Source organism: Olea europaea, chromosome 15 (assembly GCF_002742605.1).
Source record: "Olea europaea var. sylvestris chromosome 15, O_europaea_v1, whole genome shotgun sequence".
In the NCBI taxonomy this organism is placed as follows: domain Eukaryota; kingdom Viridiplantae; phylum Streptophyta; class Magnoliopsida; order Lamiales; family Oleaceae; genus Olea; species Olea europaea.
Window position 1 is genome coordinate 15,582,296 of NC_036251.1, and position 25,400 is coordinate 15,607,695.

At 35.1% G+C, this 25,400-nt stretch overlaps 1 protein-coding gene and 2 pseudogenes across 2 annotated transcripts; 1 reads left to right on the forward strand and 2 right to left on the reverse strand.

The window, feature by feature from the left end:
• The first annotated feature begins 1,466 nt into the window (after window positions 1-1,466).
• On the forward strand, window positions 1,467-2,484 carry LOC111411286 (annotated as a pseudogene).
• Window positions 2,485-3,035: 551 nt separating this feature from the next.
• On the reverse strand, window positions 3,036-14,177 carry LOC111411287 (annotated as a pseudogene).
• Window positions 14,178-19,480: 5,303 nt separating this feature from the next.
• Window positions 19,481-24,697, reverse strand: LOC111410269. Of its 2 annotated transcripts, XM_023040542.1 has the most exons (5): window positions 24,479-24,697; window positions 23,653-23,806; window positions 23,268-23,555; window positions 23,047-23,157; window positions 19,481-20,110 (listed from the first exon to the last, which is right to left on the reverse strand). In XM_023040542.1, exons 2-5 carry the CDS (start codon window positions 23,785-23,787, stop codon window positions 19,679-19,681), a joined length of 966 nt encoding a protein of 321 aa, XP_022896310.1. In that variant the 5' UTR covers window positions 23,788-23,806; window positions 24,479-24,697; the 3' UTR covers window positions 19,481-19,678. The 2 variants fall into 2 exon arrangements, with proteins under 2 accessions (XP_022896310.1, XP_022896309.1); XM_023040541.1 differs by lacking the exons at window positions 23,047-23,157; window positions 23,268-23,555; window positions 23,653-23,806; window positions 24,479-24,697 and adding exons at window positions 20,333-20,620; window positions 20,718-20,871; window positions 21,545-21,762 and having other exon boundaries at window positions 19,509-20,221.
• Window positions 24,698-25,400: the final 703 nt, after the last annotated feature.

A 25,400-nucleotide genomic window follows, 5' to 3' on the forward strand; every position in this document is an offset into this window, starting at 1 on the left:
TTTATTTACTTGTTTGATATCTTTTAGTAGGAGGTACCAACGAACTGATTGAAGATGCGAAGAATGATGTATATAGTTGACCATCAAATTTTGTCAAGTAGATTTTTGGAGTGTGCCAAATGATCTGACGGCTTAAGCTACTTTTGCAGGTTTGTCACTTGGTATGTGTTATTACAGCTACTGGGACATGCATACTTGACATTTTAACATTCTCATTGACGAGGGAGCCAATGGAAACAAAAATTCTTTGTTCGGTTTTGACTTAGGCATGTACAAAATGCTAAATCGACTTTGCCATAAGGCTCCATGTAGCCTTCCAAGCTAACTATGTTGTCGGTTCAATTTGTTATTTGCTTGTTTTTCTTATATTTTGAATATATTATTAACATTTTGTTTTAAAATATTGCTGGAAAATATTGTTTTAAAACTAGCTGATAATCAAGAAAAACCTCCATTTCTAACTTCTGAAACTCCAAGGAAGCTAGAGATGAAACTGAGCACTCGAATGATGCAGAATCATTATATACGAGATATTCGAACGAAAGATGGAAGAAAGGAACCTGGGATCTAAACATGTTTGTTTAGCATGGTAGAATGGATTTGAATGCTGTGATTGTTGCAAGTAAACTAATATTACTATTCACAGTTGAAAATGCAATCAAAATTTAGTTCATAGGCTAAGAAATCTCTGCATAATTTGCTTTACTTTTATCGCTTATCTAGCACTACACACTAAACGTGCTCTTAGTTATATCCTTATGAGGTGTTTGAATCCTTGACTCTTGTACCAATTTTCTAAGGATGCAAAAAATAGAGATTTAAGTCAAATATAAAACATTTAGTAGCTTAATAAATCATGTATTAGATGACTTCCAGAACACTTCTGAGGCAAGTTTTTACGAAACTCTCCTATTATCATCACTGCAATCTTAACCCCTTAGACTCACTATCCGTGGACGAACCTTGCACTTTTTAAGTTTAACTCTCTCAACCAAGAAGCCTTAATCAAAATGTGGAAGTCATGATTATGATTAAGATTAATCGTCTAGTACTGGAACTCAAGTTTGTATCATCTAATCAAACGTACTAACCTGATGTAGAATTAAGGGTTTATAAATGGTCACTTTACTCAAAATAAACCAATAAAATTCTAACCAAACTGCAAATTTTTTTCTATAAACCCTGTAGAAGTGAGGAGGAGAAAGTTTCTTGAAAAGCATCCAGAAGCAGCAACACATGGAGACCAGGTGCTATTTAGAAGCTCTATCATACCCCTTGGTGGGCATGGATCAAACATTCTCATTTCCCCGAGGCTAAGCTCCTAAATGGTTAAACCTTTCTTATCTATAACTTTACACTCCTATATATGACAAACAAACGAATCTCTTGTTCTCAACAAATTTAAAGTCCGCAATACGAGCATTTCTCAGCTCTCGTATGTATTATTTATTGCAAGTAGAGCTGCAATGGTGGGATTTTTCATGTCCTATGTTGTGGATTCTTTGACAGGGATTGATGTGGTTGGTCAAAAAGGAAATTTCATATGCAAAGCTGCTCTCTTTCTTACAATGGGAGTGATCCTTATTAGGACTCAAGATTTTGAAACTATAGCTGAGGAGGCTACATTTTATGACAAGCAATGGTAAGCATCATGGCAAAATCATGATAAACCTTGCACTTTTTAAGTTTAACTCTCTCAACCAAGAAGCCTTAATCAAAATGTGGAAGTCATGATTATGATTAAGATTAATCGTCTAGTACTGGAACTCAAGTTTGTATCATCTAATCAAACGTACTAACCTCATGTAGAATTAAGGGTTTATAAATGGTCACTTTACTCAAAATAAACCAATAAAATTCTAACCAAACTGCAAATTTTTTTTCTATAAACCCTGTAGAAGCGAGGAGGAGAAAGTTTCTTGAAAAGCATCCAGAAGCAGCAACACATGGAGACCAGGTGCTATTTAGAAGCTCTATCATACCCCTTGGTGGGCATGGATCAAACATTCTCATTTCCCCGAGGCTAAGCTCCTAAATGGTTAAACCTTTCTTATCTATAACTTTACACTCCTATATATGACAAACAAACGAATCTCTTGTTCTCAACAAATTTAAAGTCCGCAATACGAGCATTTCTCAGCTCTCGTATGTATTATTTATTGCAAGTAGAGCTGCAATGGTGGGATTTTTCATGTCCTATGTTGTGGATTCTTTGACAGGGATTGATGTGGTTGGTCAAAAAGGAAATTTCATATGCAAAGCTGCTCTCTTTCTTACAATGGGAGTGATCCTCATTAGGACTCAAGATTTTGAAACTATAGCTGAGGAGGCTACATTTTATGACAAGCAATGGTAAGCATCATGGCAAAATCATGATGATCCTAAAAAGTAACGTGCTTGGAATGTTTAGCTGATTTGGTTGAATTTTGTGCGGGAATTTTGTAAATCCAAATTTAATTGTGTGCATGATGTCAAGTTTCATATTGTTTTGATTTTAATATTCATATAGCACACAACAACGAGAAATACTAAATATGCTGGCTATGCACATATAGTATCAAACATGATCACAAGTGGGTCCACGAATTGTGATCCATCAAACATGGACTAGATCAATGCACTTGGTGCATCTAATCTAGATCGATAATATAAATCTTTTTCTACCATTTGGTTTAATTTACCCTGGAGTTCAATTTATTGTGGCTTCTACTTGATTCTCTGCAACCATTGACTTCATATTTGTAGAGATAGGGGACATAACTAAGATCTAACCTAGAGACAAGAAATTCATGAAAATATGAAGCCACTTTATTAGGCGGATGAATGGACAAAAAATAAATAAATAAATAAAAATAAAAATTCTTCTTGGATTATTCATGTCCAGTCTCGTGTAAAAAACATAATATAACGAATGGGTATTTGGAACCATATTATGTTTGTATACACAAGATTGTCAAGATATGGTGAACATAATATGTGTAAAAAGTCTTTACATCAATAAGTACTCCATAGGCCAAGGTAATACTTGCGCATAATCAGTCGAAGAGATCAATCTGTAGGTCGTGCTCACTTGCCATAGCCATCCCCAGGCAAAGACATGTAGGGCACATGACCTGTAAAGAAAAGGTATTTAAAGATTCTTAAGAACCAATTCAACGGGTCTACACATTCATAGTATTTTTACATGCCTAGCAACAACTACAAGATTGTTCCATCGAACGCCATCAAACTTAAGTTGGGCTAGAACATCAATATTGTCATCAACATTCCAAGTACCAACTTCTGAAACAGAAAACAACCAAAAATACTGGACCTAAAATCCCCAAAAATCTTGGACCCAACCTAGTTCAACCTAGATCCATCACTAGACAGCAAATGAAATTCAACTATATCTTCCAATCTCTTAGCCCCAGTTTCAAATTCCATATGTACTATCTCAATCTATCCAATAAATTTTTCTTAGTTTAGCAAATAACAACTGTACCAATCACTTCTGATGTGAAACCCATAGCAACGATGACTATGAAACCCACAACTAGATTGATGCAGAACCCAAGAACACCAATAAATAACCCGGTTTTGGAGTTGAACCCATCAAAGTGAAACAGGAAACCCAAAGATAACAAAGATACAATGAATCCCTTGTTTACAAATTGAAGAACCTTCAATCTGATGTTGAACGCCACAAGAATTTCTCCTTGATAAGTTCGAATAATTGCTCAATGGAAGAACATTTGGAAGAAAGCGAAAAGCCTCTCTTTTAATTGAATAATATGTCGAAAGTGCTTACAAAATATTGAATATGTTCTATTTATATAAGAAACCCATAAAAAAACCTAAAAAAGTCGTGCATAATGTTTTAATTAAGGTAAAAGACCTCAAAACATGGAATCCTACCGAAAAAGGAAAATATCGCGAAAACTAAAATTCCCTAAACTACTACGTCGCTCGAGTGACATCGAGCTAAAAGCGAGTGACGTACTGTCGCTCGAGTGAAACCCCAGCGAAAAGCGAGCGAAAATGATTCTGCTTTTCTTGCTCGAGTGATGTCCCAGCGAGAAGTGAGCGAAATTTCGACACGTTATCAACTTCGTTCTCGACTTGAATTAAGTTCAACCACTTGGATTCGGCTCTCGAGCTCATCACCAAACTTGTTCATTTTTGTTCCAAGACCGATATTTCTTTAATTGTTGATTGAACCAACATTCCCATCGCTTGATTGACCTTATTCGCCCTTGACCGAGTCATTGGACCAACTCCAACTATCAACGGATCTCTACTCGAACTTGAATTCTCAACCTTTGGATCCTGGATCGTATGAACTTCACTTCTATATAGCTTAACATAATGGAAGTGAAGCATAGTGCAATTTATTAAGAAAATTAATTTAGTACGACCGAGAGATATTTGGTCTTCTAGGATAGAAGATCATATATAAACCTTCGAGGAAAACACTCGGTAAAGTTTGTCCATATTGTCAAGCTACCAGATATGTTGAACTGATATGTGTGCTTGTTAGAGGGAAGAAGATTTGAGTGCATAGCTTTGCTAGAGCTGAGGCTAGATATGGGATCTTCCATATCAAGTAGAATGGCAGTATATGTACTATATAGTACAAGGAGCTCGATAAGCTGCACAAAGAGCAAGAACTAAAGTGCTGATTGCAATAAGGCTAAGTTTTGTGATACTCTACTCTCTTTTCACAAAATGCTTAAAAAGAAATCTCTTAAACACAAAGTAGAGATAATTACCAACTTTGTATATGCAAACTCCTAAAACTAAAATTCCATTCCCTCCCCCATCCAACTCCAAAGAGAAAGGAAAAAGGTAACCAACTAAAAAAATAATTTAATTGTCTGATCATTCTTTTAAGGAAAAATTGTAGTAATGATTCCTAACCTTTTCATTTTTTGCAAACTTTATCCTAACCTTAATTTTGTGCCAGCGAAGATTCTTAATCTTTCATAAATATGTACCTGAGATCCATCTAGACAGAAGCCGTCCAATACACTATCAATTGATCGTAAATATTAAGAAAATAACATCCAATAAAATCGTCTAAAACACCATCCAAAAATGACGTCCAAAAAGATATCAACAACCAATAAAACTGTCATGGTAGTAGATAGTTCAAGGAATTTTCCCGATCAACTGAAGGTGTTTTGGGCGGTTCCATCCAGATAGACTTTAGGTGCATATTTATGAAAAGTATGGGATCTTCACTAGCACAAAATGAAGATTAGGGTAAAGTCTACAAAAAACAAAAAGGTTAGGAACCACTATTACTATTTTCCCTTCTTTTAATAAAGTCTTGATAAAAAATCAATTTCCATCCATCCAACTATAACTCATAGATCACAAAATCCACAGTAGTTCCATCGTGCGCTCTGCTCAATCCAGCATGCATATCAAGACCATGTGTAGCGAGGGACAAGCAAACAAATGTTCTTGTAGCATCAGAATATAAATAGCTCAAATATGATAAGCAAAGTTAAATGTAACTCAACTTACAAGAACCTACATTTCCTACTCCTGAACAATTAGAACATCTTTCAATTTTAGGTTCTGACAAAGGTTGTTCTCCACCATGGAGACTGGTTCAATAAGATGTCTAAAATTAGCATTGGATGTCTCAGTAGAACCATGTTTTAATTGCACATTAAATGATGATTCCAAAATGATAAATAAGCATCATCTGTGAATATATTGTAGCCTGAACAATGCCTCAAAGGAATCAAACTGGCTACAGAGTTCTTAAAAGTCAGAGTTTATTAAGAAACTAGAACAAGATGCAATATATCCTCAAACCAAATAATGAATTCATCTTAAATTGGCATTAAGGGTGACTTTAATTTTGAAATTTTCATAGGCCTATAGAATTAAGATTCTGTTTGGGCTCCATTAAAAATAGATTTTGGGAAAAAATGTATTTTGAAATAGTGATTTTTTGGAAAATGTGCAGTTAGAAGGTAAAAAAAATGTTTTTGGTTTTTGTAATATTATTTTATTGGAGAATGTGCATTGAAAATAAGATAGAGAAAATGCGTTTTTTTTTAAAAAAAAAAAAAAGAGAGAGAGAGCCCAAACAGGGGCTAAGTTTTACTCGCGCATAACTAAAAATATTATTCACCAAAATAGAAAAAGAAAAAAGAGAGTCACGAGGATCTAGCCATACTAAATAGCAATCAAGGGAGCGGAGCTGGTTAGGGTCCTCTTTAAGAATCTATCTTGAATGTCAAAGACAATTTATAGGTAGTAAATTTCCCCTTACATGAGTCATCTCATTTCCTGATGAAATGTGATATAATACAAATGAAAACATTCAATAATTTGTATTATCCATAAAATAAAAGTTGAAAAGGGGATGCTGAATCAGTTGTGTCATGTCATTGGCAAATAACATATGAGAGAGGATATTTAGTTTATTATAATGGTCAATTTGCATTCTTAACCTGTGCCCAAGAGAATTGAAATTAATTCAATCTCACAGTTAGCATCCATAAAAGGCAAGAGTAGGAACCATGCCACTTACATCATCGTGGAAAAGAACTTGAATTAGTTAATATATTAGGACATTCCAGCACCATACCTTAATTGCATTGGCAAATGCATGCTACTGATAAAATCATATGATGTACCTCCTAATCCCAGTTTTAGTTCCAGCTAGAATAACGACGGAAATGAGTACATGGATTAAGACATTAACATAATTTTCAAGAACATAAAACTACAAGTATAGCTAAATCTCATCTAAGTAGTCCAGTAATGTTTTTCTCCTTGGTTAATAATATTCATATTCTTGCTGCCTTGGGAATACCAAAAGAAGTCAAGTCTTTTGATGCTCGGACTCATCAAAATGGTTGGAGTACCCGTGTCGGACACAACATGACATGGGTATGGGTATGGGATATGTGTCGGATCCTCCAAGTGTTAACTAGACACTTCGTCGTTTTTTACTTCTTCTTTCTTTTCTTTTTCTTTCTATTTCTACTCTCTAAAATCTAGCACCACCGTCGAGAGGGTGGTAAAAAGTGACTGCACTAGATTTTCCCTTCTTCTTTCTTTTTCTTTCCCTTTTCTTTTTTCCTTCTTTCCCTCTCTGTATCGGTGGTTTAGGGTTTTGTTTGTATAAACTAAAAATAGGTTTCATATAATACTACTTAGTGCTCCACTAAATTCAAATTGTAATCAAGTCCCTCATTTTCTATTTTATATAACATTTAGTTATTAACTTTTCATAATTGAAAACTAAACCCCAAAATTATATTTCATTCATCTTAACCCCTTATTCAATACTATTTTCTTCATTGTGAACAATTGATTTTGGTCTATTCAAAATAACATCTCGAGTTAATAAAAAAGTTGAAATTTGAAAAACGTACCCACGTACCCATGTCCAAAATTTAGACTCATTTTGATCATATCCCCGTATCCTACATTTTAAAATATAAAAAATCTGACACTTAGATATGTACCCGTACCCGATATCCATACCTGAGTCTGAGCATCATAGGTCAAGTCAATAAAAGCGGTTGAAACTTGAAAATACTAGGTATGGATTGTTATCATCAGTTTAATCCTGATTTCTTTCAGGCACTGAATCCAGTGTCATGCTACCATCTCTTCATTCCTAAAGCACAAATCAAAAGTATATTGTCTCCAGACAAACATTTTTCAGAAGTACAGTATACTGCAAAAAGAGATATCTTTTTTCTTAACCATAAAAGCAAAAGGAGAAAAGAAAATAATATAGAAGACCTTTCTATTTGAAAGGTAATGGAGTCGCTCAACATTGTAAATACCAAAAGAATGGCAGGAGAGCTAGGCATAGAGGGATGTCAGTTTCACAGTTCGCTTCAACAAACTATAGCATTCGGAAAGCTTATATCAAAAGCTTATCTCCAATTAAGCAACAGGATGCAAACATCGAGCCATGAATAAAATGGAAAAATTGAAAAGTGAAATCATTGAATGCACAATGGCAAGTTACACGCAAGAGTAAAATATTTTGCTTCAGTAATCCTTCGATTCTTGTTCTAATACTCTTGACAAGGTGGAGCAGAACTTACAGTAGGAGCTAGAAGACCACCAAAAAAAATGATGCCAGTAATAAGAGAGAAACAAATTGCATAATATTGTTTAAGATTCGTGGAGGTTTGGAACAGATATATTTGTTAGACACCACACACTGAAGATTTTCTGAGTTTGTACGACCCAAAACACTTAGCACATGGTGAAAATAAAGAAAATGCATATCAACAAGCATACCAAAGGAGGTAAAAATGGAATGAATGAGGGGAAATTAGGATGCTCATTCTCTTGTTCTTCCTTTAGAATACCAAGCTTTGCACTTTTAATTCTTTGTTGTATTCTCAGCCTATGAACCTACAAATTTTTCACAAAACCGCAATTACTTATAAAATAACGGTTAAAAAAAGACAGCCAATCTCGACATTGAAGACTTGTTTAACAGAATTTATTTAAAAATTAGAATTCAAAAAAAAAATTGTTCGTGTATATTGTTGATAAAGTAAACTAACCTCTTTCATAAGCAAAAAGATTTTATTTAGTCGACTCCTAATATTATCCTAAATTTCCTGAAATTTCATTTTCCCGAAATCATTAACCATCTCCGGCACCTCTTTTATATAGAACCTGCACCCATACACACTAAATCAGACCTTCCCAATTCACCATCATTGAATACAAGCAACTAATTAATTACAAACACCTAATTACATAAAATATCATCATATACTAATCAAAATAAATTATTCCATTTCTGATTCAATAAAACTAACATTGAAACTCAATTCATAAAAACAACAAAACACTGATTAATATAATACGTTGCTAAGTTTTTGTCTGTCTATGTATCGGAATCAACGGAAGAAGCAAACGTAGATGTGTCGGAGTCTGATGCCTTGACTTTCCATTTGACATAAGACTTTAGCTTTACAGACAGAAATCTGGAGTTTGTCAAAAGAACTCTGGGCAGAAAACAAGAAATTTGGGAAAACGACCTTATTTCATTGAATGAACAAACTAGCTTATAAATAGCCTTACAAAATAACTGAAAGCAAAGAAATGCAGCCCACGTTTAACAAACCTTAATATGTGGTCAATAACTAGGAAAAGATCAAAATAGCACATCCCTTAACAATAGGGAAAATAAAACAGAATACAAAAACTGATTAATAAACAAAATACCAGTAACTTTGACATCCTCCCTTAAACTGAATGCTACAACATTCAGTTTACACATGCATATGAGCAAACACCCAATAAGTCACGTATCTTCAAGAATACATCAAGCTTCAAAGGTTTAGTCATTATGTCTGTAACTTGTTCCCGAGTATGACAATGAACCAACTCTACAATTCCATCTTTTGTGAGATCACGAAGAAAATGAAAACGAACATCAATATGTTTGCTTCGACCATGCATTACTGGATTCTTACGCAATTTAATTGCAGAACTATTATCACAAAAAATTGTTATGGGATCATGTTGAGCATATCTGAGATTTTCTAATATCCTTCTTAACCATATTGCTTGACAAGCACATGAAGTTGCAACGATGAACTCAGCTTCAGTAGTGGACAAGGTGACTACAGGTTGCTTCTTTGAGGACCAAGACAGTGCTCCTGAGCTCAACATAAATACATAGCTCAAAGTACTTTTTCTATCATCCAAGTCCCCAGCATGATCACTATCAGTGTAGGTAAACAGTTCTTCATTTCCTTCCCTTTTGTAGAATACATCAAAATCAATGGTTCCCTTCAAATATCGTAGTAATCTCTTTGCAGTTTGCAAATGAAGTTCCGTAGGACAATTCATAAATCTACTGATGAGGCTCACTGCAAACATGACATCTACTCGAGTAGCAGTTAAGTACATAAGAGTGCCCACAATTTGTTTATAAAAAGTACTATCTACCCTCACTTCACCTACATCTTTCATAAGTTTGCAACCTGGAATCATAGGATTATGAACTGGATTACATTTATCCATACTAAACCTCTCCAAAACCTCCTGTGCATAGTTCTTTTGATTGATAAATATGCCATCTGCTCGTTGTATCACTTCAATACCAAGAAAATATCTCATTTTTCCAAGATCAATCATATCAAACTCAAGCATCATGGACTTCTTAAATTCAGCAAACATAAACTCATCATTTTCAATAAATATAAGATTATCAACATAAAGGCAGACAATCAAGATCTTACCTCCTTTTTCAGTTTCGATGAATAAAGTATGTTCATGTTTGCATTTTTCAAAACCTTCTTTCACAAAGTAGGACTCTATATAACTATACCAAGTTTGAGGGGCTTGTTTAAGTCCATATAAAACCTTCTTCAATTTGTACACCTTCTGTTCATTCCCTTACTGTTCATATTCAGGAGGTTGTTCCATAAAAACTTCTTCACTTAGTTCACCATGTAAGAATGTTGATTTTACATCTAACTGATATATTGTCCATTGTTTTAGAGTTGCAAGAGAAATAATCATCTTAATTGTATCCAATCGACCTACAGGTGCAAAAACCTCAGTATAATCCACCCCATGTTCTTGAGCATATCCAAAGCAATCGAGCCTTGTGTTTATCCACCTCTCCATTCTCATTAAGCTTAGTCTTGTAAACCCATTTTGCTCTAAACTTCTTTCCTTCAGTAGGTAGCTCTGTCAATTCCCATGTATCATTCTTCTCTGTAGCTTCCATCTCTGTATCCATCACTTTTCTCCATTTTGGACTCTTCACATCATCCTTAAATGAGATAAGATCATTGTCTACAAAGATATCTAGATATGCACTGTCTTCTTTCTTAGAATGACCTTCTCCACTATCATAGTCTCTCATCCACACAAGTGCCTTTCTAACTCTTCCTTCACTAGAACTAGGTGGATCATCAATTGACTCATCCAAGTAACCCTCTACATCTTCTGTTTTGTTATCATGATGAACAATTTCAGTGTTTCTTCCAGCATGTTCCCCATTATTGTCATATGTGGTTGCTTCTTCATCAATTTCTTCCCAGTCAAGATCAGCTATAATATCTCCTTCATGACTCTTGTCCCATTCCCAACTATTTTATTCTTCAAGTATCACATCTCTGCTTATTATTTATCTTCTGCGTAATTAGATCATGCGATCTGTATGGCTTCGACTCCTCAGTAACTCCAAGTAAAATACATCTAATGCTTTTATTATCAAGTTTAGTCTTCTTAGCATCAGGAATATGAACATGTGAAATGCAGCCAAACATTGGATCCTTTCCAAGCTTTTTCTGGAGTCCGATTTTTCACTGCAAGATTTGGACTTCTATTCAAAACATAGACAGTCCAATTGACTGCTTCAGGCCAGAAAGTTTTAGGAATTTGCTTCTCTAGAAGCATGCTTCGAACCATATTCGTAATGGTAAGATTTTTTCCCTCCATAACCCCGTTCTGTTGAGGAGTATGTGCAGTTGTCATTTGTTTATGAATATCATTTTCTTTACAAAAATCTGTGAATTCATGTGATGAAAATTCTCCTTCTTGATCAGTGCAAAGACATCTTAAATGGGAGCCAATTGTTGAAGATATGGAAAATATTGGTAAGAATAATATTTATTATATTTTCCCTTTTAGTGTATGATTATTTTCCTTAGTAGTTGATTGTGTAATTGTTACAGAATCTTTACTTTTACATTATTTCATTTTGCAATTATTTGTAGTCTTATAAATAGGGTCTTCTCCTTTGTAATATTCACAAGACCTTAATAATACAATTTATAATATTTTAATATGGTATTAAAGTATGTTTAACTTGGTCTTGGGTTAAACTTGCAAGCTTTCATTTTTTGACGAGCAGCCTTGTGCCGCTCGTCCGGTGATCAAAATTTCTGTATTTTATGGTATTTGTTTTATTGCCTTTACATTGATTTCTTACTCTCCTTTTCGCCAGAAAATCAATCAACTCTCGTTATCAAGATTTGTTTACAAATATTTTCGCCTCACTGCATATAAGCCCTAGTCAAATAACCCATTATTCATGCAAATTCTTCATGGATCTGACCTCGTTAGGGTCGATGGCTCTCGTGGACCCGACCTCGTTATTGTGGTTAATTCTAATGGACACTGATTGTTTCGAGTATAGGAGGATTTTTTGTTGTTCTAGTCGTCCGGCTGTCGAGGTTTTCCACAGTGCTTTCAATACTTCTGCCATGGCCATGAATTATCTTCAACAAATCAGCGACTGGTGGTGGTTGTCGGAGTAGAAGAGAAAGTGGCCGACGACGAGACCTGTGGAAAAGATGGCAGATGTTGGTGGCTGAGGAGTGGTCGGCAACTGATGGGTATAGCGTTGAATTTGCAACGATTGTAGTGTGGTTTTGGATACAAGAGTATTTTGAAATTGGGTTGTGGTTTGTGGTGAGTAAGTATGGGCTGTTTTTAGTATACTGAAGAGATTATTAGGCTGTAGCATTTTGGTTTGAGCTGTAGATTGTGATGGTTTGAGCTGTAGATTGTGATAGTGGGCTGGAGCACTTCGAGGAAGTTATGATTTGAGCTGGGTGTTGGAACTTAGTTGGGTTGGGTAATTTAATATATATGGGTTGTTTGTTATTGTTGGGCCATATGGTGTTCTGGACCGATTAGATGGGTTAAAAAAAGTGGGCTTGGATTATTGTGTTGGGCTGGAAAGTAAAGATTGAGCTGATTTATTTACTTGGCAGGTTAATTGCGTTAATTTGTTGGTTTTGGCTAAAATTTGGGCTATTGATAATTTGTTCTTTTGGGATATTGTTTAGGCTGCAATATTTGTTTCCAGTTTGGGCTACTTTATTAGTATATTGGACAGGTTATTAGGTCGGTTAATTAATGTTGAACCTGGTTTGGATAATTGGTTTATTGGGCTTCTTTCTCTTTTGGGCTAGTTAATTTAGGCAAAAACTTGATGATTTGCTGGTAAATTACTACCAATTTGAGTTATCTACAAAACAATAAAGGATTTGGTAATTACTGGCAAACGTTTCTTCTCTCTTCTGTTGTTGCTTCATGTCATCTGTTCATTTCTTCTTTTTTCTCTCATTTTTATTCTGATTCTTTGTCCTTGGTTGGTTGATCAAGAATTGGTTCTTCTCCTCTATGATATTTTTTTCCGAATTTGTTTGGTGATTATCTTGATTTGATTATTTGGTCTCTCTCTCTCTCTCTCTCTCCCTCTGTCTCTCTCCCTCTCTCTCTCTTTTCTGCTTCGTCTTCTTCTCTGCATTCAATTTGACATATCCTCAGTTCATGGGATTGGACATTTGGTTTGGTGTAGGTCCAGTTCATCTGGAATTTGATTTGTTATTTTGTCTGGTGTATTTAGAATTTGGAATTTCGTATAGTCGGATTTTGGAATTGGTATGTCAAGTTCAATTGGAATTTGAAATTTACATCCGGTTTAATTGGCATTTCTCCTCTCCCGATTTCTTCTTTGGCGTTGTCTTCTTCTCCGTAGCTATCTTATTCTACTACATCTATGCTGCTCTTCTTACTGTGGTTGTTCTATTGAATGATTTCCCTCAAATGCTTTGAAGTTCATCTACATCAATTTGGAAGATTTGATTTGATCGATTTATTTTTCAAACTCGATATGACTGTCACAAGACCGTATTGAGTTTGAGAGAGGGTGTTGAAGATATGAAAAATATTGTTGAGAATAATCTCTATTATATTTTTCCTTTTAGTGTAGGATTATTTTCCTTAGTAATTGATTGTGTAATTATTAGATAATATTTTCTTTTATTTTATTTTCTTTTACAGTTATTTGTGGCCCTATAAATAGGGTATTCTCATTTTTAATATTCACAAGACCTTAATAATACAATTTATAAGATTTTAACATCAGTTTCTTTCTCGACACGACTTTTATAGTTCTTGAAAGTGGCAAAAGCTTCATACTTCTATACTAAGAAATAAACCCAAGTTTTGCTACTAAAATCATCGATAAAAGTAATTAGGTACCTTTTGTTGCTATTTGAGACAGGCTTAATTGGTCCACATATATCAGCATAGACCAATTGAAGGATTTGAAAAGCCCTCCATGTGCTTTTCTTTGGAAAGGAATTTTTTCGTTGTTTTCCTTTTTAGCAATCTTCACACACCTTCAAAGGAGCTGTAAATTGGGGAAGTTCATTCACCATTTTTTTCTGTTGCAGAATTTTTAAGCTAGTGAAGCTTAAATGTCCATATCTAAAATGTCAAAGTCGAGCTTGATCTTCTGTAAAAGAACGCAAACATGTCTATTCTTCCTTTGGTTGTATTGTAGAAAGCAAGACAAACATTCTATTTGATGACATTGCAGTCTCCATAATTAAACCTCTCTTAGGATAATAAATCTTACACTTCCCATGATGTATGAGAATTGTAAGTCCCTTTTCTTGTAGCTGTCCAACACTGAGCTGATTATTCTTCAATCCAGGGACATAAAACACCTCGATGATGGTCTGCATAATTCCGTTAACCAACATCTGTATATTGTCTTTTTCTATCACAGCCATACTTGAGTTGTTTCCCAACTTTACAGAAGTGCTGAAATTGTTTATCTAGCTTGTTGAAAAATTCCTTCTTGCCGTACATATGGTTACTGTATCCTGAGTCAAGAGACCATAAATCTTTTTTGCTAGCTTTCTTGTTATCCTCATAGGCCATTAACAACATTTCTTCACTAACATCAACATAATGTGCATTCTATGTCTCCTTACTTGGACATTCATACTGAAAATCTCCAAGCCTGTGGCAATTATAGCACTCAATGGTAGACTTATTAAAGCTTTGTCTACCCCTACCTCGTCCTCGTCCTCGTCCTCGTCCTCGTCCTCTAATTCCACCACTACTTCGTCCTCTTCCTCCTAATTGATTTTCATAAGTAAGCTTCAGAGCCTGCTCTTCCGTAGCATGGCTATTCATACGTTGTTCATGTACAAGAAGATTGCTCTGTAGTTCATCAATGGATAAGTTGTCTAGATCATTAGACTCCTCAATAGAGCATACAACATAGTCAAATTTTGGAGTCATAGATGTTAGAATCTTTTCATTGACCACGACATCAGTCATTTCTCTCCATGATTCCTCATCTTGTTTGCTATAGTAAAAGTTCTAACAAAATATTCATTCACAGATTCTCCTACTTTCATGTTGAGCACCTCAAATTCCTTTCGAAGAGCTTGTAGTTTCCAGAACTGGTTTATCAGTGGCTTGGAATAAATAAGTGGTTGTGATTTTGAGGAACAATTGAAGAAGATTAAAAGGGGGAGAAGAAGTTATTAAAAAAAGGAGAGTAGAAATTAAATTTTTAAGGTGAATTTTGAGGAGAAATGACATGATGAAATCAGAAAAATTGGAGGATATTAACTTAACAACTAAAGGAAAATTTTGTCATTTTGCCAACTAAAATATTTTGCACTTTTTTATTTGATTTTATTATTGGTCAAAGGCCATTTAACTAAACATTGCGGCCAAATTCCTTATGATATTGCTAATGCCTAATGGAAGAAACTATTTAGTTTAAAAATTACTCAAGCCCTGGGGATTGGGGTGCTTGCTGAGCAGCTCTCCATTCTACTCTTGAATCTTGATTAAACTCTATTGTACCAAATCTTTCTGGTACAGATTTGTCTGTGTTTTTGTTTTTGTCTCCTTGTGTATGTATGCGAAGAATTAATCAAATATTATACAATAGAATCATCACGTGTTTATGATTTTTTTCCATACTCGACGTTACTTTTATTCTATAATTGATTGCAATTAATAGCTAGGGTTTTTGTTTTGACTTTAAATTCCTGGAAATGTGAAATTTAAAGATTGTTTAAGGAAGAGGAGGGTTTTCGATGCTGGACATGCAAGCCTTGTCCCCTACAAGCCCTTAAACTTGCACTCAACCTTGTCCCAAGCAAGTACCTTAAACTTTGTCTCGAGCAAACACCTAAGTCTTGACCTTCCAAGAATCTCAAATCTTGCCTCGTACAAGCATCATTACAAATATTTTGTACATTTAGATAAAATTAGTCTTAAAAAATCAATAAGTAAAAGGACCAACCATATAATTTCGAAGTCTATAAAGTATCGTATGTAAAAATTTTAAGTTAAGGTTTGGGTTCAACATCCTTCCTTTTTAATCTTAAATACGAATGGTGTCCAATCCCTTCCTTTCAAATTTTTAACAAGTTCGGAGTTAAGCCCTTTTCAAACTTTTAATATGTTCGGGGAAAAGCCCCATTCCATTTAATATTTTTAACAAGGTTGGGGTCAAGCCTTTCCTTTTAATTTTTTAACAACGTCAGTGTCATGTTCCTTTTCTTTCAAATTTTTAACATAACCGAGGTTTAGCCCTTCTTTTCAAATTTTTTGACAAGGTCGAGGTAAAGCCCCTTCCTTACAAATTTTTTAACAAGATCGAGGTTAACTCCCATTCCTTTTAAATTTTTAAAATGATCGGGACACGCTATCTTAGATCTCTCCGGGGCCTATCAACTTGACATGAGCGTGCCTACTCCTTGGCATGATCATTCCTAATCCATAGCTTGAGCATGCCTATCTCTTTGCATGAATGATGAGAACCACAGAACGATGGCCAACAAGGATTTGTTGATTGTGTAAGAAGGACCAATGAAGAGCTCGCAAGCGAAGAAGATCAAGAAAGTCATATGATTACTTGCCCAAGCTACTATGTGGACCAAGAGTTCGAATGCAACGAACAATAATTTCACAACTCACCATATCTTTAGGAATTAATTTCTTAAGAGGAGGCGGTGCAGACGTCTTTCGATGCTTAGGGGTTATCAAGGGAGCGACGTCCAAGTCAGATTGCTATAGAAAAAACACGAAAAAAATTAGTTACTATCCAGAAAATAAGTAAGAAGCCTTTAAAAATAATTAACACGTGAATTTACCCACAGTAGTCTGAGCACGAACATTGTGGAATTTTGAATTGGAGGGATGACTTGCCACAAAGGAAAGATGGGTAAAAGGCAAATAACAAGCAAAGGAAAATTACTTAGAGTATGTTTGATTAACATGGAAAATATCACCTAGAAAAGAAAATATTTTCCATCTTTTGTGGAAAATAAAAACTACATTTACCCAAGGAAAATGTTTTCCTTAAAAACAAGGAAAATTAGGCTTATTTTCAAAAGTTGGAAAATGTTTTCCATGGAAAAAAAAATAGCAATCAAACACTCCAAGTAGGAATTTGGGTGGAAAACTCCATAAACAAAACTAGGACATAATCATAGAAGGGTGAGGGAAAATCAGTTGCAGTACCCAATTGTATATTTTATTGGGTGTGGTTACAAACTTCGAACAAGTTTTGGGGAAGGGAGGAGAAAGATAATAATACCTATTTTGTGGGTGCATTTTATTCATCGCCTTCATAGGATGGTAGATAGATAAGAAAACCTCTGGAGAAAGACTTCCAAGCCTGCAATATCCCATAGCAAAAATGAACCAACCATATAGGGCCATCCATTCAGCATAAGTTGGGTGGGAGCAGTATTAATGGAAGAAAGGATGGGATGAAAAAAGGGTGAAAGGGGATTTTAAGCCTCATTTCCATCAAATACCTATGGGTAACTATACAATCATGAGGGCGATCCACGGTTTGTAATTGCCTAGGACAAATCAAGTCTATGTCCGCAGGGATACCAAAGAGATCTCGAAATTTACCTAAATCATTTTTCAATAATATTGGCAAATATCTCTAAGGCTTCAAAAGCCTCCCTATCGTCGGTATTCAAATCAATCAAAACTCAAAGGTTGCGAACCTTATTAATATTTGGTTGGAAACTACCTCCCGAGTTAAGAAGTTTAGGATTACCCCTGCCCTTCGGGGCATAGCCTAGTGGTACAAAGGACAGGAGTGACGTTATTTCACGCCTTGCTGGCAGCCGCAGTGTGAGGGTTCGATTCCTGAGACATGGAATTTGACTCCTTGTAGGCGCAGTGTACAGACAGCTCTTGTTCCTGGCTTGCTGGGGCACATCCCGCGATTTACCTCCCTTACAAAACTCTAGAAGCGGGGTGGCGGGGGCCCTCAAAGTTGGGGTTCAATCTTAAGTTTAGGATTACCCCTAAAAGTGGATGGCTTCGTTGCGGAATGGAGACCCATTAGAAGAAAAAAGGCACCCCAAGGAAAAAGTCCCCAAGTCTAAAACTTTCGACTTTTGAGTCTGGGACAAATTTTGAGAATCACTTTAAGAAGACACGGTAATAAAAGTAGAACGCAAAATACATCTAAAGAAAGGGAAAAATTACTAAAGAGAATATGTATAGCAAGAAAAAGATCACAAAGAAGGGACAAGAAACCTATAAGAAGAAAAGACATTTTATAGATTCTAAAAAGGAACGTGAGCCATTAGACTAAATACTTAAACAAATCACAGCCATCCAAATTATCCAGGCAATCACGACCATTAGATGTTAGGGGGTGTCTGATTGAAAATTCAAAAAGAATGAATACGATTATATGTAACCAACCGCATGTCAAATGTGCACAAGCCACTAACCTGGAAATGTGCAAAATAGGCCTTGTTGTGCACGTAAATAATTGTAACAATCATAGCATGTTCCCTCAATATAGCCCAAATCATCGAAGAGTAGGCGCCAATAATGACAAGCTCTCATATTAATAGAAATACGAGTCCTAAATCTAATGCAAATAATAAAATCGAACTTTGGGGACTATTTGTTAAAACATTGAAATAAAATCCGTGAAACTTGCCATATTGATAGCGAAAACGTAAGGTGACATGTGAAGGAACGAGGCGTAACCAAAGTAGGCGAATCTTCTCTCATTCAGGCTGGATACAAATTGTTACTAGAATAACAAATAGATTAACGAATAAAATATGATACTCTGATTATAGCTAATAAGAAGCTGCCATTTTTCATTGTCCCTAATTGACCAAATTACCACTAAACTTGGAGGAAAATCTATAAATGCACTTATTTTTGAAGAGAAAGACATGCAATTTAAATATTTATATTTCAAATTGGTTTTCTTTTTTTTTTTCTCCTACTTCAAGTTTGAGCGTCGAAACCAGTAAGTTTAGAAGGAGAAGGTTATAGTTATGTTATTTGTTTTGTTTTGTTTACCATCAACACCCGGTTCTTATGAAGGGATTTTCTCTCCCAACCATTTCAAATAACCACGCGTCTACTATGCAGGTATAGAATGGCCAAGAGCCTAAGCTACTCCATGGACTACAAGCTGAATGTAAGTCAGCCATCTAACGGTCGTGGGAAACCCAAAATTGGCAGCTATATCGTTTATTTTTGTTTTGTTTTATAATAATGTTCCTTTATTTCAATTTAGCATCGATAGGTCGACAAACAGTTTAAAAATCCATCTTTCTTGTCAGAAGGTTTCGAGTTCTTATAATGTTAGGCTTTGAATTTGTTGTATTTGACCCAAATCCAGAAACAATGTCAAAAGATAGGGAGTAGCATATAGGTAACTTTATTCATTAAAATAATAATAACAATAAAAAATAAAAAATTTTAATGTCTAGGATAACAATACCAGTGCCACAAATATGTCAAAACTGACATTGGAGTTGAACAATAGACCTAATAATGAGCACATTTTAATTCGAGAGGGAACATTAAAGCTATTTCTTACAAAGCCTAAAGGAACATTACTGTTGATTCAAGAACTTCCAGCAACAGCCAACTGGGTCGGTTCACAACTTGGAGTTTCAGTGAAAACCAGTTTGTTTGCAGCCACTGCCTTGAGCCGATACCTCTCTGCTCTAGAGCCCAACACTTGTCCTATAATAGATGCAGCGATGGTAAATGCCATAGCCGTCTTGGGCATCAGCACAGATTTCCTGAGTATGGCTATGAACGGCACAGCTGCATGAACAGCAGCAAACCAAGAAGGAGAAAATTTTTCAGTGTGTTCTCTCCATATTCCTAAAGGTATATTAGCAGCCATTCCCAGCACACCAATTACAAGTATTTTTGTAGGCAGAGGTTGTGGCCGAAGGTTTTTAGCAAAGGCAGTTCGTGCTAGAGCACTCCTGGCAGCAACAACTGCTGGAGGACATATAAGATTCAGACCGGGAGGAGGTTGAAGGGCCTTTGCTACAAGGGGAAGGACTTGATTTACTGCTCGATATGATTTTGCGATTGGGCAATTTCCATTTTGCAACCACTCATTGCTTGTTGCCTCGTGTTCTGATTTCCCTCCCTGAAGAACAAAGGAACCATCAAAAGCTGTCTGTTTCTAACCATAATACTACTAAAAAAATTGCATATGCAGGAAAAGTAAATACTTGTCAGAATGTAAGTAGACGATTACCCTTGAGGAAGTGTCCTTTTTGGAGGACTTGGATTTCTTGTTTTTAATCTTCCACTTCTCAGAGAATGCATCAAATCCAAAAGGCCATCCAGAACCAAAACCGGAGAGGCTGATGGTGGCAGCCTTTGCTGCCAAGGGATTGAACTGAGTTGATGCTGGTTCAGACCGCTCAGTGCAAATTAATGATCTTTCGGACAGTGGGACAACACCGTTCTGTCCATGGAAAAGCCTGAAAGCCATATCAAAATTGGGACCCTCCTCAAATATTGGACCTTTCCCATCCCGCATCTGGAGGAGGAAGACAATTTAGAAAAATGGAAAGCACAATAATGCCAAGTTATGGATAAATGTAAACACTGTAAGTGAAATCAGATAGACGACTTACAGGCAAGGGGAAAGCCATTGAAGTTGACAAGGAGAAGTTAGTGGGTTCACTGACATTTTGCAAAAATGGACAACTAATCATATCCTGCTGAAAAGGTGAGGATTCCCTATTCAAATTCCCCAGGAGAAAAACCATTCTAGATATCTAAAAAGACCTGCAGAAGAATGTAAAACTTCAAAAGCCGATATAGTTGAAATTAAACCGAGATAACAGAAAGTACATATTTTAAGTGTCTGTACCTAAACTCAGAAGGTAGCAAGAATACAAGCGAAAATAAAACGTGAGATACAATAAATCACTTGATCTCCCTTATGATTTGCCAAACTACACTACAGCTAAAGGTGAATTACAAGCACAAACTCATGCTGCCTGTTAATTTGCAAAATTTGATAGACAAAAAGTTCTAACCTGAGAATTATACATACATCTAGAGAACGAAGTCCATTCGTAAAAGGTTTACAACCATAAACTAAGAACTAAGACTTTCACTTGGGGAAAGTTGAAACTTTTGTCCTAATAATCATCCATTTCACCCTAAATTCTTCAAAATAGAAAATATATAATATTTTTTCAATAAATCCATATGAATATTTCCTGCTAAACTAACAGTGCTAGCAAAAAAGTGATTGCGAATTATGCCAAATTGAGTTCAAAAAGTTAATATCAAACACGTATTCAGCAATCTCGAAATTAATTGAACAACAAGTGACATTCGAAACCCATAAATCAGAACTTGATAAAAAGCCCAAAATCACAACTTTTGCAGCAAAATATACGTAATTACATACAAACATATGGATCAAAACTAGATAGGACTAAGATAATACCTTTAAAATTGTAATGAGGCAAAACTCGAAAGCGTGATATGTAGGGAGAAATGAGAATCTTGGAGTATGTAGGCAAGGACAATGGCAGTGGAGAGAACATCAACGAGTATATTTAGGACGGCGTCACGAGTCCACACGCCTATTTTGATTTTGAAGAAGTAGTAGTACTAGAATATTAGTGTCGTAGAAATTTTCTTCTCCCTCCATTGTTGAACGGACAGCAATATCGGTCAGCATTGTACCAACTCTTTTTTATTATTTATTATATTTATTTATTTTGGTGAGGCCCTTTCAACGTGGTTTCGAAGAAGGGTACCTTTCGAATGCGGTCCTGAAGTTTTCAACAAAATTTCAATTGGATACTAAATTTTTAATTTATCTCAATTTTCCATTGAACTTTAATTTATATTCAATTATGTCACTGAACTTCAATTCAATTTTAAATATTACCACTTTGTTGAGAAATGACAAAATGCCCCATCCTCACATGCCTTGTTGAGAATTGAGACATAGATAGGGAACATGATACTTGCCATGAATTCAAAACTTATTTTATTTTATGCCAATTAAACTTAACTCGTATTATGAAAAAAGCAAAAGTAATTGTGTCATGTTATGTTGCCTTTCCAATCGATAAAAAATGTTCAATTGACAATTATATCAATACAGATGACAATTTTTTATTTTTTATGAAGTACGATTTAAATTTGAAAACATAAATAATAAGAGTCAAGGGTAGGGTAGGAAAATTCCCATTCCGGCTCTAATTCCCTTCTAACTGGCAAATTGTGGCTCCATATACAACAATCGATGTGATTCATTTTATTATTCCTACATTTCACAAAGATCTTCCATTTAATTGTTGTGTGTCATGTCAACTTACCATTACGACATATGACAAAAGTGTTAAAAAAAAAAAAAAATTCTTTTTAATCTTAAGATGTTGGAACCCTTAGTTCGTCATATTCATTCTTAGGGTGTCTCGTAGAGATTACATAAAAGAGGAGGCTGACAACTAAATTATTTTTCTCTGTTTGAATTAAATTAGAGTGTTACAGGAAAAAAATATTTTTAATTAAATTAAAGTTCTCTAATTCAATTGAGATAAATTAAAGATTAAAGATTAAAGTTTAATGACAATAGAGCTCTTGTTTTTTATGTGAAATTTTGAGTGTTTGGAGATGATCTATTCTCAATAAGACGGCTCGGTAATAGATCACTTCTTTCAAAGGGCACCCCATTCGTTTTGCTCATAAATTATAATAATTCAATAAATTCTCCGAGTTGCAAATGGATCTACCGGTTCACCAATCGTAGATGGTTCTAGAACCGCTACACCTACTAAATTCATACAATAGTACATAGAATTACTACTAGAAAAATATATAAAAGACTAGAATGTTCAATTGTCTCAAGACAAAAGTAATTTTATGAATTATGGAAGATATGAATTCTCCCAAAAAAAAAAAAAAAAAACACAAAAAATTTTCTTCCCAAAGGGCCTTTGCTACAAGGGGAAGGACTTGATTTACTGCTCGATATGATTTTGCGATTGGGCAATTTCCATTTTGCAACCACTCATTGCTTGTTGCCTCGTGTTCTGATTTCCCTCCCTGAAGACAAAGGAACCATCAAAAGCTGTCTGTTTCTAACCATAATACTACTAAAAAAATTGCATATGCAGGAAAAGTAAATACTTGTCAGAATGTAAGTAGACGATTACCCTTGAGGAAGTGTCCTTTTTGGAGGACTTGGATTTCTTGTTTTTAATCTTCCACTTCTCAGAGAATGCATCAAATCCAAAAGGCCATCCAGAACCAAAACCTGAGAGGCTGATGGTGGCAGCCTTTGCTGCCAAGGGATTGAACTGAGTTGATGCTGGTTCAGACCGCTCAGTGCAAATTAATGATCTTTCGGACAGTGGGACAACACCGTTCTGTCCATGGAAAAGCCTGAAAGCCATATCAAAATTGGGACCCTCCTCAAATATTGGACCTTTCCCATCCCGCATCTGGAGGAGGAAGACAATTTAGAAAAATGGAAAGCACAATAATGCCAAGTTATGGATAAATGTAAACACTGTAAGTGAAATCAGATAGACGACTTACAGGCAAGGGGAAAGCCATTGAAGTTGACAAGGAGAAGTTAGTGGGTTCACTGACATTTTGCAAAAATGGACAACTAATCATATCCTGCTGAAAAGGTGAGGATTCCCTATTCAAATTCCCCAGGAGAAAAACCATTCTAGATATCTAAAAAGACCTGCAGAAGAATGTAAAACTTCAAAAGCCGATATAGTTGAAATTAAACCGAGATAACAGAAAGTACATATTTTAAGTGTCTGTACCTAAACTCAGAAGGTAGCAAGAATACAAGCGAAAATAAAACGTGAGATACAATAAATCACTTGATCTCCCTTATGATTTGCCAAACTACACTACAGCTAAAGGTGAATTACAAGCACAAACTCATGCTGCCTGTTAATTTGCAAAATTTGATAGACAAAAAGTTCTAACCTGAGAATTATACATACATCTAGAGAACGAAGTCCATTCGTAAAAGGTTTACAACCATAAACTAAGAACTAAGACTTTCACTTGGGGAAAGTTGAAACTTTTGTCCTAATAATCATCCATTTCACCCTAAATTCTTCAAAATAGAAAATATATAATATTTTTTCAATAAATCCATATGAATATTTCCTGCTAAACTAACAGTGCTAGCAAAAAAGTGATTGCGAATTATGGTAAATTGAATTCAAAAGTTAATATCAAACACGTATTCAGCAATCTCGAAATTAATTGAACAACAAGTGACATTCGAAACCCATAAATCAGAACTTGATAAAAAGCCCACTATCACAACTTTTGCAGCAAAATATACGTAATTACATACAAACATATGGATCAAAACTAGATAGGACTAAGATAATACCTTTAAAATTGTAATGAGGCAAAACTCGAAAGCGTGATATGTAGGGAGAAATGAGAATCTTGGAGTATGTAGGCAAGGACAATGGCAGTGGAGAGAACATCAACGAGTATATTTAGGACGGCGTCACGAGTCCACACGCCTATTTTGATTTTGAAGAAGTAGTAGTACTAGAATATTAGTGTCGTAGAAATTTTCTTCTCCCTCCATTGTTGAACGGACAGCAATATCGGTCAGCATTGTACCAACTCTTTTTTATTATTTATTATATTTATTTATTTTGGTGAGGCCCTTTCAACGTGGTTTCGAAGAAGGGTACCTTTCGAATGCGGTCCTGAAGTTTTCAACAAAATTTCAATTGGATACTAAATTTTTAATTTATCTCAATTTTCCATTGAACTTTAATTTATATTCAATTATGTCACTGAACTTCAATTCAATTTTAAATATTACCACTTTGTTGAGAAATGACAAAATGCCCCATCCTCACATGCCTTGTTGAGAATTGAGACATAGATAGGGAACATGATACTTGCCATGAATTCAAAACTTATTTTATTTTATGCCAATTAAACTTAACTCGTATTATGAAAAAAGCAAAAGTAATTGTGTCATGTTATGTTGCCTTTCCAATCGATAAAAAATGTTCAATTGACAATTATATCAATACAGATGACAATTTTTTATTTTTTATGAAGTACGATTTAAATTTGAAAACATAAATAATAAGAGTCAAGGGTAGGGTAGGAAAATTCCCATTCCGGCTCTAATTCCCTTCTAACTGGCAAATTGTGGCTCCATATACAACAATCGATGTGATTCATTTTATTATTCCTACATTTCACAAAGATCTTCCATTTAATTGTTGTGTGTCATGTCAACTTACCATTACGACATATGACAAAAGTGTTAAAAAAAAAAAAAA

Coding starts and splice junctions, on each gene's coding strand:
- LOC111410269 (XM_023040542.1), bottom strand. CDS start 23,787: ATGGTTTTTCTCCTGGGGAATTTGAATAGGGAATCCTCACCTTTTCAG. Junction 23,556..23,652: donor CAATGGCTTTCCCCTTGCCT/GTAAGTCGTCTA, acceptor TTCCTCCTCCAG/ATGCGGGATGGGAAAGGTCC. Junction 23,158..23,267: donor AAAAGGACACTTCCTCAAGG/GTAATCGTCTAC, acceptor CTTTGTCTTCAG/GGAGGGAAATCAGAACACGA.